This window comes from Vombatus ursinus, unplaced genomic scaffold (genome assembly GCF_900497805.2).
Source record: "Vombatus ursinus unplaced genomic scaffold, bare-nosed wombat genome assembly UNPS02014778.1, whole genome shotgun sequence".
Lineage (NCBI taxonomy): Eukaryota > Metazoa > Chordata > Mammalia > Diprotodontia > Vombatidae > Vombatus > Vombatus ursinus.
In genome coordinates this window covers 56,711,388-56,724,283 of record NW_020954556.1, presented here as the reverse complement: position 1 = coordinate 56,724,283, position 12,896 = coordinate 56,711,388, and the positions used below count along the sequence as shown (strand labels likewise).

The 12,896-nt window shown below is 33.4% G+C and overlaps 1 protein-coding gene across 2 annotated transcripts in view; it reads right to left on the bottom strand.

Annotated features, from left to right (window-relative positions):
• MAP4K3 (mitogen-activated protein kinase kinase kinase kinase 3) overlaps window positions 1–12,896 on the bottom strand; it is a 189,122-nt gene that overhangs the window by 91,545 nt on the left and 84,681 nt on the right. For both annotated transcript variants that reach the window (XM_027865167.1, XM_027865168.1), the window contains exons 4-8: window positions 9,545–9,609; window positions 6,732–6,787; window positions 6,095–6,142; window positions 4,644–4,686; window positions 2,384–2,456 (exon numbers count right to left, since the gene is read on the bottom strand). In XM_027865167.1, coding sequence (XP_027720968.1) covers window positions 2,384–2,456; window positions 4,644–4,686; window positions 6,095–6,142; window positions 6,732–6,787; window positions 9,545–9,609 — 285 coding nt within the window. The remainder of the gene's footprint in view (window positions 1–2,383; window positions 2,457–4,643; window positions 4,687–6,094; window positions 6,143–6,731; window positions 6,788–9,544; window positions 9,610–12,896) is intronic.

Sequence of the window (12,896 nt, the reverse complement as noted above, 5' to 3'; positions counted from 1 at the left end):
GAATTGTTAACATGTGGACAGTCAAATAAACACTGATTTACAATTAGGATAAAGATAACCTGCATAAGATATTCTGCCAAAAAATTTCATTTTTTCTTAACCATTCCACTTAGTACTGAACAAGAAATTTTTGAAAAGATTACAAAAAATTATAAAAATGTAACTTCTTTAAAAAATTATTTGGAGGAATTAAATTGTCATCAAGTTTTACATGATTTCTTGCCTAAATTAGAATAGGTTTGTTCTTTTAAAATTTGATACAACTTTGTTCTAATTATAGCTCTATCAAATTTGTTTTGCATGACTATAGATGTTAATAGTATTTTTTTTTCTTGTCTTCTTAATAGGGAGGTTGGGGAGAAGAAATTTTGCAACTGAAAATAAAAGAAAATGGAATAAAAAAAATTTATCCAATCAAATAAAATATTTAGGTACTGTTCTTTACAGATGTAAAAAAAAATGCTCAAAGTCACCAATTTTATAATGAAAAATGAGATCACTCCTCCAATTTTTACATTTCAAAGTGGCATTTTAAATAGGGTGGCGTTACAACAGTCACCTAAATAATTTAATTTTAAGAATCTTTAGAAACCATGCTTCCCTAAACATATCTTTCCTACTTGTATGATGCAATACCATATCATATTATTTGTATGATGCCAGAAAGTTCACTATCAGAGATTCACTCTTTTCATTTTGGAGGGACCAAAACTCCCAAATAAAATCTGCTGGCAAAAGCACTAATTAAGCATGTGATTCTAGTATTTCCAGAAGATCTTTAAGTACTAAGTAGGTACTAAACAAATGATTGTTGATTGATTGACTTGGATATGAAGCAAACACCTGAAGCTATCTTAAAAGATCAAGAAATTCTAAATACAAATATTCTGGGAGGGAAAACATTTTAAAGCTCAAACAACTAACAATTTGATATGAAATTCTTGTCCAAAAGGCAGACATGATGTAGCCAACAGGAGAGGAAGGATAAGAGAACAGTAATGCCTGGTATGGAGAAGAAGGGAACTAAAGGTGAAAGTTTCCAGGATTGACAAAAACAAACTTCTACTAATCTATAAATTTGTCTAAAGTTAACCCAATTAATTGATATAGATGTATGAATGTGCCTGGGATTTAAACCACATAGTTATTTTTCAGTTGTTTCAGCTCTGTCTGGCTCTTTGTGATCCCACTAGGGGTTTTCTAGGCAAAGATACTGGAGTGGTTTGCCATTTCCTTCTCCAGCTCATTTTACAGATGAGGAAACTAAGGTAAACACGGTTAAGCAACTTGCCCAGGGTCACAAAGTTAGCAAGTGTCTGAGGCAGGATTTGAACTCTCTCTTCTCTAAGCTCTTGTAGGATTTAGTGTCTGTGCATCTCAGAGGGGCCAAGTGGGGCAACTGAAGCAGCGTTGAACTTGGGATCAAGAGAGACCCAAGGCCAAGTGTCCACTCAGACACTCACTAATTGTAGGATTATGGGCAACTGACTTCATCTGTTAAGCTCCTTTTGTCACCTGTAAGGTGATAACTGTAGTGCTGACTTCACGGAATTCTTGTAAAGGTCAAAGGAGTTACTGTTTCTAAAGGTACCATAGCTGTTGCCATCATCATTTGGCATTCGTTACATTATCATTATGGGAGGCAGAGAGGTGTTCTGTCTCTCCAGTTAAATAATAAATTAAAAGTTTCTCTATTCTTGTGTCCATGTTCCCAAGGATAGTAATCCTACAAGAAATGCATTCTGGGAATAATGAGCAGGCAACTTTTGTTAAAGAGGATAGTTCTCAGACGAGAACAGTGGAGGATAAAAGCTGGAAAGGCAAATGCGGACTAAATTCTTTAAAACCAGGCTAAGGAAGTTAGGATTTATTTCAGTATAAAATGGAATGTCATTCAGAAGAAAGATTACAATCATGGGTATAGTGGGGAAAAAGTGGAGCTAGACAGACAAGTTGTATTACTGTAATAGTGATCACATAGGTATGATGTGATGAGGGCCTAGAGTTAACTAGTAATATACATGGATTGGAAAGGAAGTACCAGATGAGAAATTATCGTTATGGAGTTTTGCTAGAATACTTCCAGTGACAGAAACATTTTCCTATAGTTCCTTCTTATAAATTAATAAAATTCCAATGCCTGTATTTGTCAATTGTAGGCAGTATTTCTGTCTTTACATCACTAACACAGTATTTCTGTATCACATGCTTAAAAAAAAAAAGAAGTCACATTTGCTTTTTTCCCTTGATTTAACTATCTTTTTGATCTGTTCCTAGAAATTCTGCATATCTAGTTTATTTTTTTCTGATCCAGCAAGAAAATGTTTTGTAAATCAAACTCAAATATAACTTTAATATTCAAATTCAATTAAAACAAAATTACCAATATGGTGTGCCAATGAAAGACTTCCGTTTGGCAATTGTAGCTGTTATCTGTGCAGATACTCCAAAATCAGCTATTTTAAAAGGGGGGAGGAAGATTGTTAATAAAGGGAATTGTTTTCACAATGAAAAATTTTAAAATCTAAATGCAAAAAAAAAAAAGGATTTTAAAGCATACTTTTTCATTAAACAAAGAGAAACCCAGTAGAAAGGCTAAACTGTTATTTATAATTTGTGCTATTTAAGCAAATATTACAGAACATCAAATGCATACATAATGAAGATTCTGTCATCTAATCCCATATGAATTAAATTTCTATGGAGGCTAACTTCAATTTGATATCAAAGGGAATTCTACATACATAAGGAAAAACAGAGTTGGGAGATTTATTATTCAGTGTATTATTCTATTAGATTGTTATTGAAAAAAAATTCTTTATAGAATTTTTAGTAGAAATTAAAATTTTCTAAATAAAAGGATCAAAGAATCCTGGAAACACAGAGACCTCTTTTTCCCATTCCTTCCTAGCTTTAGGCAGAACCAAATAAGTCGCCAGGGACACATGTAGATCCATTTTATGAAATAAGATGTCCAAGGAGAGCAGAAAAATCTCACATTATAACCCGTCAGTATTATCAGGCATTATATGAGATTTTATTTTTCAGATTATAATCTACAGTTCTGGATCACTACTGGATTATTTCTATATAGAATAGAGCTGAATCAAAATTACACATAACATTTTGCCATGATCCAACCATACTACTCATAAAAATTAGAATGATAATAAAATGCGTTCATTACTAAGTAATCACAACAACAAGATAAGTATCTTTATAGACCAATTAAGATGAGTTAGTTAAATATTGTTTGATCATTTTCTTGGCCCTTTCTGTACTTGTAAGTACATATACACATCTTATCTGTAATAAAGATACTTGATTTATTATTAATATTTTTTAAAATCATGTGGTTATTATATTAAGAAATTATTCCTTATCAGAGGCTTGTAGATGGTGGTATTCAAGTTAATTCCCTTATATAACTATAGTTTGAGCAAATGAAAGTCACGAAATAACCATCTTAGATGAATTTTTAAACTAAGTCAACACAAGCAATATATAAATAATATTCCCATATGGGTTTAATCTCATTCAACACATGGAATATCTACTGTTGCTAAGTTGATGTTTGGTTTTGTTTTGGGGGAGTAATGAGTCTAAAGTGGAGTTCTCATATCAGTATGTTGCTAGAAACAACATTCTCAAAGTCAGAAATGAGGCATCACAGATCCCAAGATCCTGGGTGTAAATGAGCAAATTATGAAGTGCACTGAGTTGAGGAAGAAAACAAGGGAATTTAATAATCCAGCAACATGGTACAGTGAATCAGGAAGACCTGGAAGACGTGGGACTTAACAAATCCTTCCTCAGACATTTACTAACTGCATCCGTGGGCAAATCCCTTAACCTTTTGGTGCCTCAGTTTCTTACTCTGTAAAATGAAGGGCTGGACTTGGATTGCTAGTAGGGTCCTTCTCAGCTCTAATTCTATGAAATAAATCCTATCTGCTGAGAAACTAATGTGCCTTTTGGCATCACGCTCTAAAGATGGCTCAATATTAGCATTTCTCATATATTTATGTACAAATATACAAAGAACTTCATACTTTTCAAAGCTTTTTCACATATAATATCTAAATGGATCCTCATAACAATCTGGAAAGGTAGGTAGGGTGATACTATAACACATATGAAAGATGAATAGGCAATGAGAGCTTAAGTTGATTTGCCTTAGTGTCCAAAGAATCCAGACCTCTTGGTATTCTTTCACTATTATCATCACATACATTTTTTATTTCTACTACCTTTCTCAAATTCTTAAGTTTGAATAGAAGTTTAATACCTTTTTTCTTATCAAACATTAGTATATTTGATGTAGAAAGTGAAATTAGTTGTTTGAAGCTTGGTAAAAGCACAAGAGAGGTCTAAATAATACCCTTCTCCTCTCCCCACATATTTTCTTTACTGACTGTTATATGGACTAAAGAATTTGCCCAGTAGAAAATAATTGTAATTACATTAGCAAAACAATGTCACTGTGAGACATAGAAATAGCATCATTATTAGGTAAAATGGGATTTTACTAATTTGACTAATACTAAATACTGTTTTACCTGTAAAAAAAAATCTACTCTTACAAGAAAACCATTATATATTGATATAAAATCTACAAATGCACAAAATTTCAAAATACTTACCTAATTTTACATGGCCATTATCTGTTAACAGAATATTTGCTCCCTTCAAAGTGAGAAAATGTTAGTTAAAATCATGCAACTTGTACTCACTTTATTAACAAATGTACTAATGGTTAAAGAATTTTTAAATATTTAAAATGTCGACATTTAACAGTTTCAAAAAAAATCTGAGTGCTTAAATTTTGAATTACATAAAATTCACTAATCTATTAATCAGTAAGTTTATAGCCAAATTTACCATTTGCCTTCCATGTGATGTCATTACTTTAAGAGAGATTCTACTTTCTTTAGCACTTTAAAAAACTGATTAGCATAAGTTAATGTTCAAGTGCTTTATTAATCTTTGGATATTGTCATTTTTCTATTAATGAAATTCTTTCACTAATATGTTAACAGAACATAACTTGAATCACTGCTGTGATGAACTAACCTTCCTGCTTAGGAAAGTAACCCAAATAAAATGTATCTACTTGACAGAGCCTTAGCTAGAAGACACATTAAGCCATAGGCACCAACAAGTGCGTATTGCCAGCCCTGTTGATATGATTCTCTAGTACCTTTGTCACATTGGCTACTTGTCCTGAGCTCAGTGAGGATGAGGAATACTATTTTTTATTTTTTTAATGAGTGCTAATGAGTCATAGATGGTTATTTTATGGGATTTACATAAAACTTGTTAGTAGTGAGGAGAGAAAAGAGTTAAGAGACAGGAGGAGAGAATAAAAACAACAAAAAAGGACAGTTCTCTAACAGGATTCTTTCTAGTTGAAGGCTTGGTTAGTATCAGTGCAGACCTAAGAATCCCATATGATTCAAAATAGTTTATTAAGTACATACTACACTCTGTCACACTTAGGGAAAAGGAAAAGAAACCAAGAAAATAGTAAGAGAAAAAAACCACAAATGTGAGGGGAAAAGATGTGTCAAGAGGTAGTATGCCAGTAGAAGTTCTCTGAGAAGTCACAGAATAGGAGACAGTCCATAGATTGCAGATCACACAGGCACGGTGATTAAAGGACAATGTGTCATTTATCAGGTCAAGTGAAAGCCATTAGAAAATGGTCATTTGGGGGGTCCTCAAATTACTCATTTTGATGCCTTATCAACATTACTTCACTAGCATATTAAGAGCTTTCTTTAATGTAAAGATATGAAAATTTTAGGAAGATCTAATTTTAAGAAGGACATAAGAATCTTTGAGACTATGAAACAAAACTAACTCAGAGACTATGCACCAGAAGAAAGTATAGTAAACTCAACTGGAGCACCATCATTAATTATTTATTTAAGTGATTGATGTCACTCATACAAAATATTTTTAGCAGCAACAATATTTCATTTTCAATGATAAAACAGGAAAATAAAGACAACTCTGCATAACAACAATTTTACCAAGAGAAAAAAAAATTTTGACAGAGGACTGAAAGAAAATTACAATCAAACATACATACTTTTATATCTCTGTGCATTTTTCCTTTACTGTGTAGATAATATAACCCCTGAAGGTTCAAAGAAAAAGAGATTTATGTCAGCAAGCAAATCATATACTTAGAATATAAGAGTATTATACTTTACTTATGATGTTAAAAGTTTAGGTAAAATCTACAATTTACTTCTCTGAATTTACTTTAAAAGGCAGAATCAAAGAAATGATGGATTCAAAACTCAAGAATACTAACCAATATTCACATACCAGACAGAGATAAAATAACCAAGTCAGCAAATCTGAAAATAGTTTAGGAACATAACACATTGTACTGATACATCATTTTCCACTATGGTAACTGTCAAGTTTCTTACTTGAATGCAAAAGAAGGGTAGGGTAAATACAGTATGTATAATAACAAAAACGCTAGCTGAAGGGACCTAAAGAGCATAGTTCTAGTTACATCTGAATTTTTAAATTTTTATTTGAAAAATAGATCCTCCCTCACAAAGGACACATCCAATTGTACTATCAAAAACCAAAGTATAATGTTTAACTAGTATTTTGCTAAACTGCTAAACCCCACCTATAGTCAGATAAATCAGATTCTACTCATTTTTGTTAAAAAAGACAGAGTTCTTTAAAATCAATATTTCAACTACCTGTAGTGTTTCTCTGCTAACATATGCAATCTGCTGTTCTGATAGAGGTCCAGTCACTGAAATGGGAGAAAAAAAGTGTCAAAGTCTTACAAGTTTCAATGCATAAACAATGAAATCATACATAACAGCCACCTATCTTTTCAAGATTCCCAGTTTTACAGTTTACTGATAAGGTGTTTTTTTTTTCTTTTTTCTCTTTAAATACAGAATTGAGGGTTGTATATGGAGAGGGGAACTGGAGTTTTTAACCAATTTAGCATGCAGAGCAAATGAGAGCTAGCTACAAGGGAGATTACTCCTTGACCTGAATGAATTTCTAATGATAGAGCTGGTCTATAAATAACCATTCAACATCTAACTAAACTGCAAAACGTTACAAAATTTTGAGTAAGGTTACCTGTAGCATTATTTCAGTCTAGTGAAAGAAAACTATCTACTTCATTTAATCCATTCAGAGTAGGAGAGGATTATAGGCTTGAAAACAAACTATATTAACTCCTGTGGATTTAGAACCCCCTAGATTTGAAGCTTTGAAAATGGGCCCTTTAATGTCAATACCAGCTACAGGGAAATGCTCAGCATTTCTGATATGACAATTTTCGTTGGTCTAACACTTGCTCATGCTGAGTTAATAATCCTCAATATTTGTTGACATTTTGGACCAGCAATCACACTAATTAAATATTCTGGTATACTCAGGTAAATATTACAAAATGCACTTCAATAAAGACTGCAGCTTAAGCCAAGAGATTTATTGAAGGGCACATTTCACTGAAAGTAGTAACACAGATTCTAGCAAACTTCCTCATTTGTTTCTTCAGGCCCTTGATTAAATAGTATCCCTGTCTTCCTCTCACCTTTATTTCCCACTGCTCCTCTCATATGCTCTCTGACTTAGTCAGGCATTTTCACATGTGCCATACTTACCCCAACCTGGTTTTTTTTGTCTGTGCTGTTACCAATATACCCTTTCCTCTCTCTGTCTTTCCAAATACTAACCATCTGTCAAAGCCTAGCTTAAGTTGTACCCCTCCACAAAGCCTTCTAAGAATAATCTGGTGGCATGGTACCAAACTCATCTTGTCATTTTCTTATTTCACTTATTTTCAGCATAAATTAAAAAGGTACCATGCCCATGTACTGCCTACTATGTGCGATCATTGTACAAGATGTTTGGAAGATATAGATGCAAATAAGAAATGCATTCAGCCTATAACCAAGGAGACAAAATAAGACAAGTACACAAAGAACTGTAATATAAAACAAAACACAATAAATATATGAAAGGTGCTAAGTAGTATGAGAAATTCAAGGAATAAGTCACTTCCAATCTGAGGGGGTTGGGGAAGACTTCCTGAACCACAGGACATGATATCCGAGTGGGGTCTTAAAGGACAGGTAGGGTTTCAAGAGGCAGAGATGATGGAGAGAGAGAGAGAGAGAGAGAGAGAGAGAGAGAGAGAGAGAGTGTTTGTGTGTGTGTAGAATAGGTTAAACACAGATGTGGTGTGAGCAAAAGGGTTAGGACAGTATGGGACACATTTATAGATCAGTGCCTACTTGAATTTGACTATAATTTAGAGTACTTAAAGTGAAATAATAACATAAAGCTGAAAAAGTAGGTTGTAAGGCCTTGAATGCTAAGCCAATGAGTACGAATGAACTTCATTCTATAGGCAAGAGTCCCTTAATATTTTTGAGTAGAGTGACATAATCATTTTTATGCATTAAGAATATTAACAAAGCAATAGCGTAGATGATTTGGAAGAAGACAGAATAACAAGGTGTGTGTTGGGGGTGGGAGGGATCTAGAATGGTAAGGAAAGTACTCTAACAGCCAAGGTGAAAGGTAAGGCCTGGACTAGTATGTCAGTGTAAATGAGAAGTACTTTAGGGATAAAAAGGGCAAAGCTTGATAATGCATTTGGGGGAAAGTCTGTGAGAAGAAGAACCAAAGGTGACACTGAGATTTTGAGCCAATGACTAGGAGAACAGAGTTACTAATAAAAGAAATCAGGGGAAGTATGATAAATTTCATTTTGGACATGACGTGTTGAAGATATTAGTAGCACATCCAGGTGCAGATCACAGTAGAAAAAGGTGGAAAGAAAGACCCCATTTTCTGCCAAGTTGTACAGTTTCCTAAAGAAATCATTATTTACAGCCACCTTACCCTTCTTGGAATAATTACTGATGATGATAGCTTATATTTATATAATATTTTACAAAGTACAAAGTTATTTCTTTATGACACCCTTGGACAGTTAGGTAATATGAGCATTATTATTCACATTGTACAGATAAGGAAACTGAGATACAGGGAGGTGAAATAGTTTGCTAAAGGTTAGCTAGTAAGTGATGGAGCTAGGATTGAAACTTGGGTTTTCTGAGTACTAATGTTCTTTCTATTATACTGTACTACCTGGCAAAAGGGTAATCTTTAATCTATCTCTGCCAAAATCAGACACAGAGACAATTCCCCAAATTTTGTATTCCACACTGTTAAACAGATGTCCTCCCTTTGAAGCCAGGGCACAGCTCCCTTGCAGAGCAAGAAGAGAATAAACTCTTAGAGTCCTGTTATCTGTCCAGACTCTCTGAAGTATGATGTGACATGACAATCTGGAGCTTTGGATTTGTTGTGCCCTCTACAAAGGATCTATATTGTTCATCTACAAACTGCTCACATATGTTTAAATGTTAACCTACGGGAGTAACATAATACAACTTCCTCATTCCAAATTACTTTCATTGCAATGACGCTATGAATAAAAGTTTATTCACCTTTTAGAAAAATATAAATTTTGACTTACCATGATATATGTCTTGCAAAGAACCACCTCCACAAAACTCCATACAAATCCATAGTTTATCTCGCCTATCAATAAAAAGGATGCATTTATAATTTTCTCAGCTACATTTATCTATGTAAGGTAACATATGTCAATCATATAACAATAAAAATGCAATCTATATTAAAATTTCATTTACTCTCTAGGAATTAATGACTTACTTGTAAGAATGTATCTTTAACTCAAACAAGAAAATAATTATACTAGTTAAACAAATTCTTAAAAGAAAAAAAAGCTGAAATATTTTAGATATAAAAAGCCAAATCAAAATATTTTCTTGCCTTCTACAATCACCCTAATGTGCTACCTTTGACTTAATACTGATCTAGTAAGAAACATTTGGAGTAATTATGATAAGCTGTCATTAGCTTCTCTAAGAAAATGGAGATCCCCCTACATTATTTAAAATTTAAATACAGACACACTACTTGCCCATTTGTCTGATAGTAAACAATTATTTTCGAAACACGTCAAGTATTTCAAGATTCTAAAATAAATATTTCTGCAAAAGCATCACTCTAAGGTTGTAGTTTGGGCCCACTGTATCTTTAGAAGGTAATCTGTAATCTTTATCCATGGAAGGAGCATACTAATCAACAATATTACAGATCTTTAAAATACTGGAGTGACCGTCATTGTAAGGAAGATATAAATAATGGTGATGAAAAAGCCTGCCATCTCTGGGAGTACACCCATCAAGAAAAAAGGCAGAAAAGGAAAAAAATGGCTTCATCTGGTAGACAAACTAAAATGATAATTATAATCCAGCAACTCTCGAAATATCTCTCAGAAAGTGCTGTTTAAAATTTTTACTATTTATTTGGCTGCCTCTAAGCAAAATTTCTAAGCTCAATTCCATTCCTATCCAAAGTCAGGGCAAGAGTATAATAGAAAATTTACTAGCAAAGATTTAGTCAAGAATTGTAGCACACACATATATAGAACACATCCTTTTTTGAATAAGGTCATCAAAAAGGGCTAGAAGGTTCCATAAAGTACCATGCTAGAATCCCTAAGTCTGCATTTCGGGAAACTAATGCCCTATTAAGTTATTAGTAGACAGTTTGCTGATTTCTAGCCTAGAATTTGTTCCAATACATGATGCATTACTTTGCTCTGTAGCCATTACCTCTAGGTAATATCAATTAACTTTTCCTCATTTTTAACATTAACAAATACGAGTAGCAAATAAAAAACACAAATGTTCAAAACAAACAACAAAAATGAGGGCTACAAATGAAAGGGTGAATTTGTTATGTGCAATTTATTTCCATGTCTCCTAATGTGTTTTTTTGTTTTATTGATCTGATTTTCTCTTATACGTCACCCCCCCCACACACAAAATAGAGGCCTCTTGTAAAAATAAATATAGTGAAATAAAACAAATCAATACATTGGCCATGTCTAAAAATATATGCCTCCTTCCATATCTCTGATTCATCACTTCTGCAAAGAGACAGAATGTAAATTCCATTATCAGCAGTCACTGTGATGATCAGAGCCTTTGAAGTCTAACAATGTTGTTTTCCTTTACATTACTGTGGATCATCATGAAAATTATTCTTATAGTTATTTTGCTCCATTTTAGTTCCCATACCTTCCCCAAGTCTCTCCGAATTCTTCATATTTGCCACTTAAAAATTTATTTTATTTTCAATTTATGGAATAAAACAAGCATTTCCATAACACAGTATAATGAAAGATGAATACCCATGAAACTACAAATTTATTATGTACAACTTGCTATTCCTTTAAAATACATAATCCCCATGGTACATTTCTTTTTTTCCCTTTTTTTTCTTCCCTCTCCCATCCCACCCTAGGGATGGCTAACATTAGATACAAATAGATAGGGTGTGTGTGTGTGTGTGTGCGTGTGTGTGTATTCTACATATACGTCTATTTATCAGTTCTTTCTCTGGATGCAGACAGTATCTTTCTTCATATGTCCTTTATTATTAATTTGCGTATTTATAATAGCCAAAATGACTTATTTCCTCAAAGTCATTCTTAAAACAATATTGCTATTCTTGTATGCAATATTTTCTTGGTTCTGCTCATTTTGCTCTTCATCATTTCATGCAAGTCTTCCCACGTTTTTCTAAGATCACTGAGCTCATCATTTCTTATAGGTTCTGGGGCAGCTAGGTGGCGCAGTGGATAGAGCTCTGGCCTTGGAGTCAGGAGGACCCGAGTTCAAATCCAGCCTCAGACAGTTGACGCTAGCTGCTGTGTGACCCTGGGCAAATCACTTAATCCCGATTGTCTCACCAAAAAGAAAAAAAAAAAGGACATATAGGTTCTTTTCCTTTTTCCCTAATCATTTGTAGAAACAGACCTAGAAGTGGTATTGCTAGGTCAAAGGGTATAGGCAGTTTAATAATTCTTTGGGCATAATTCCAGATTGCTCTCCAAAATGGTTAGATCAGTTCACAATTTCACCAACAATGAATGTGTCCCAATTTTTCAACACCCCCTTCACTTCTTAGAGAGAACAAACATTACATTACATTACATTCATATACCATAACTTCTTTACGCATTTCTCAACTAATGGCCACACACTTTGTTTCCCATTCTTTGCTACCACAAAAAGAGCTGACATAAATCTTTTTGTACATATAGGTCCTTTCCCTATAGAAGTCTTTGAACTCTTTGGGGTATATAACTAGTAGCAGGTATAGAAGAGGTCAAAAAGAATATGCCATTTGATGACTTTGGGGTATTAATTTAATATTGTTATGTGTAGCATGGTTGGAATGATTAAAAGCTCCACTAACAATGCATTAATGACCTATCCTCTTAAACTCCTCTAACATTTGCTATTTTCTTCTTTTGTTATCTTTGCCAATTAGACAGATATTGACACTGTCCATTTTGCTTATTATAATTATCATTGCCTCTCTTATTTAGTAAAGAATTATTCCCCCAGCCATAGTAGTGAAATATGATCTCTTCCACTCTCCTCCATTAAATAAGAATGTGACCTTTTATATTTAGATCCACTTGGACCTTAGCAAGGCACACGGTGTAAGAACTTGACTAAACCTAATTTCTGCCAGACTGCTTTCAAATTTCTGAGCAATTTTTTGTTAAACAGGCAATTGTTACCCCAACAGTTGGTGTCCTTGGGTTTCTGAATACTATACTATATTCAACTGCTTCTGGCTTTACCTAAGCTGTCCAACGATTAACTTTTCTATTTTTTAAAATATTTCCCTTGAGATTCATTCTTGATCTTTTGTTTCTACAGATACATTAATAACCCCTTGGTACTTTAACTAATATAGTACTAAACCTGCAGATCAATTTA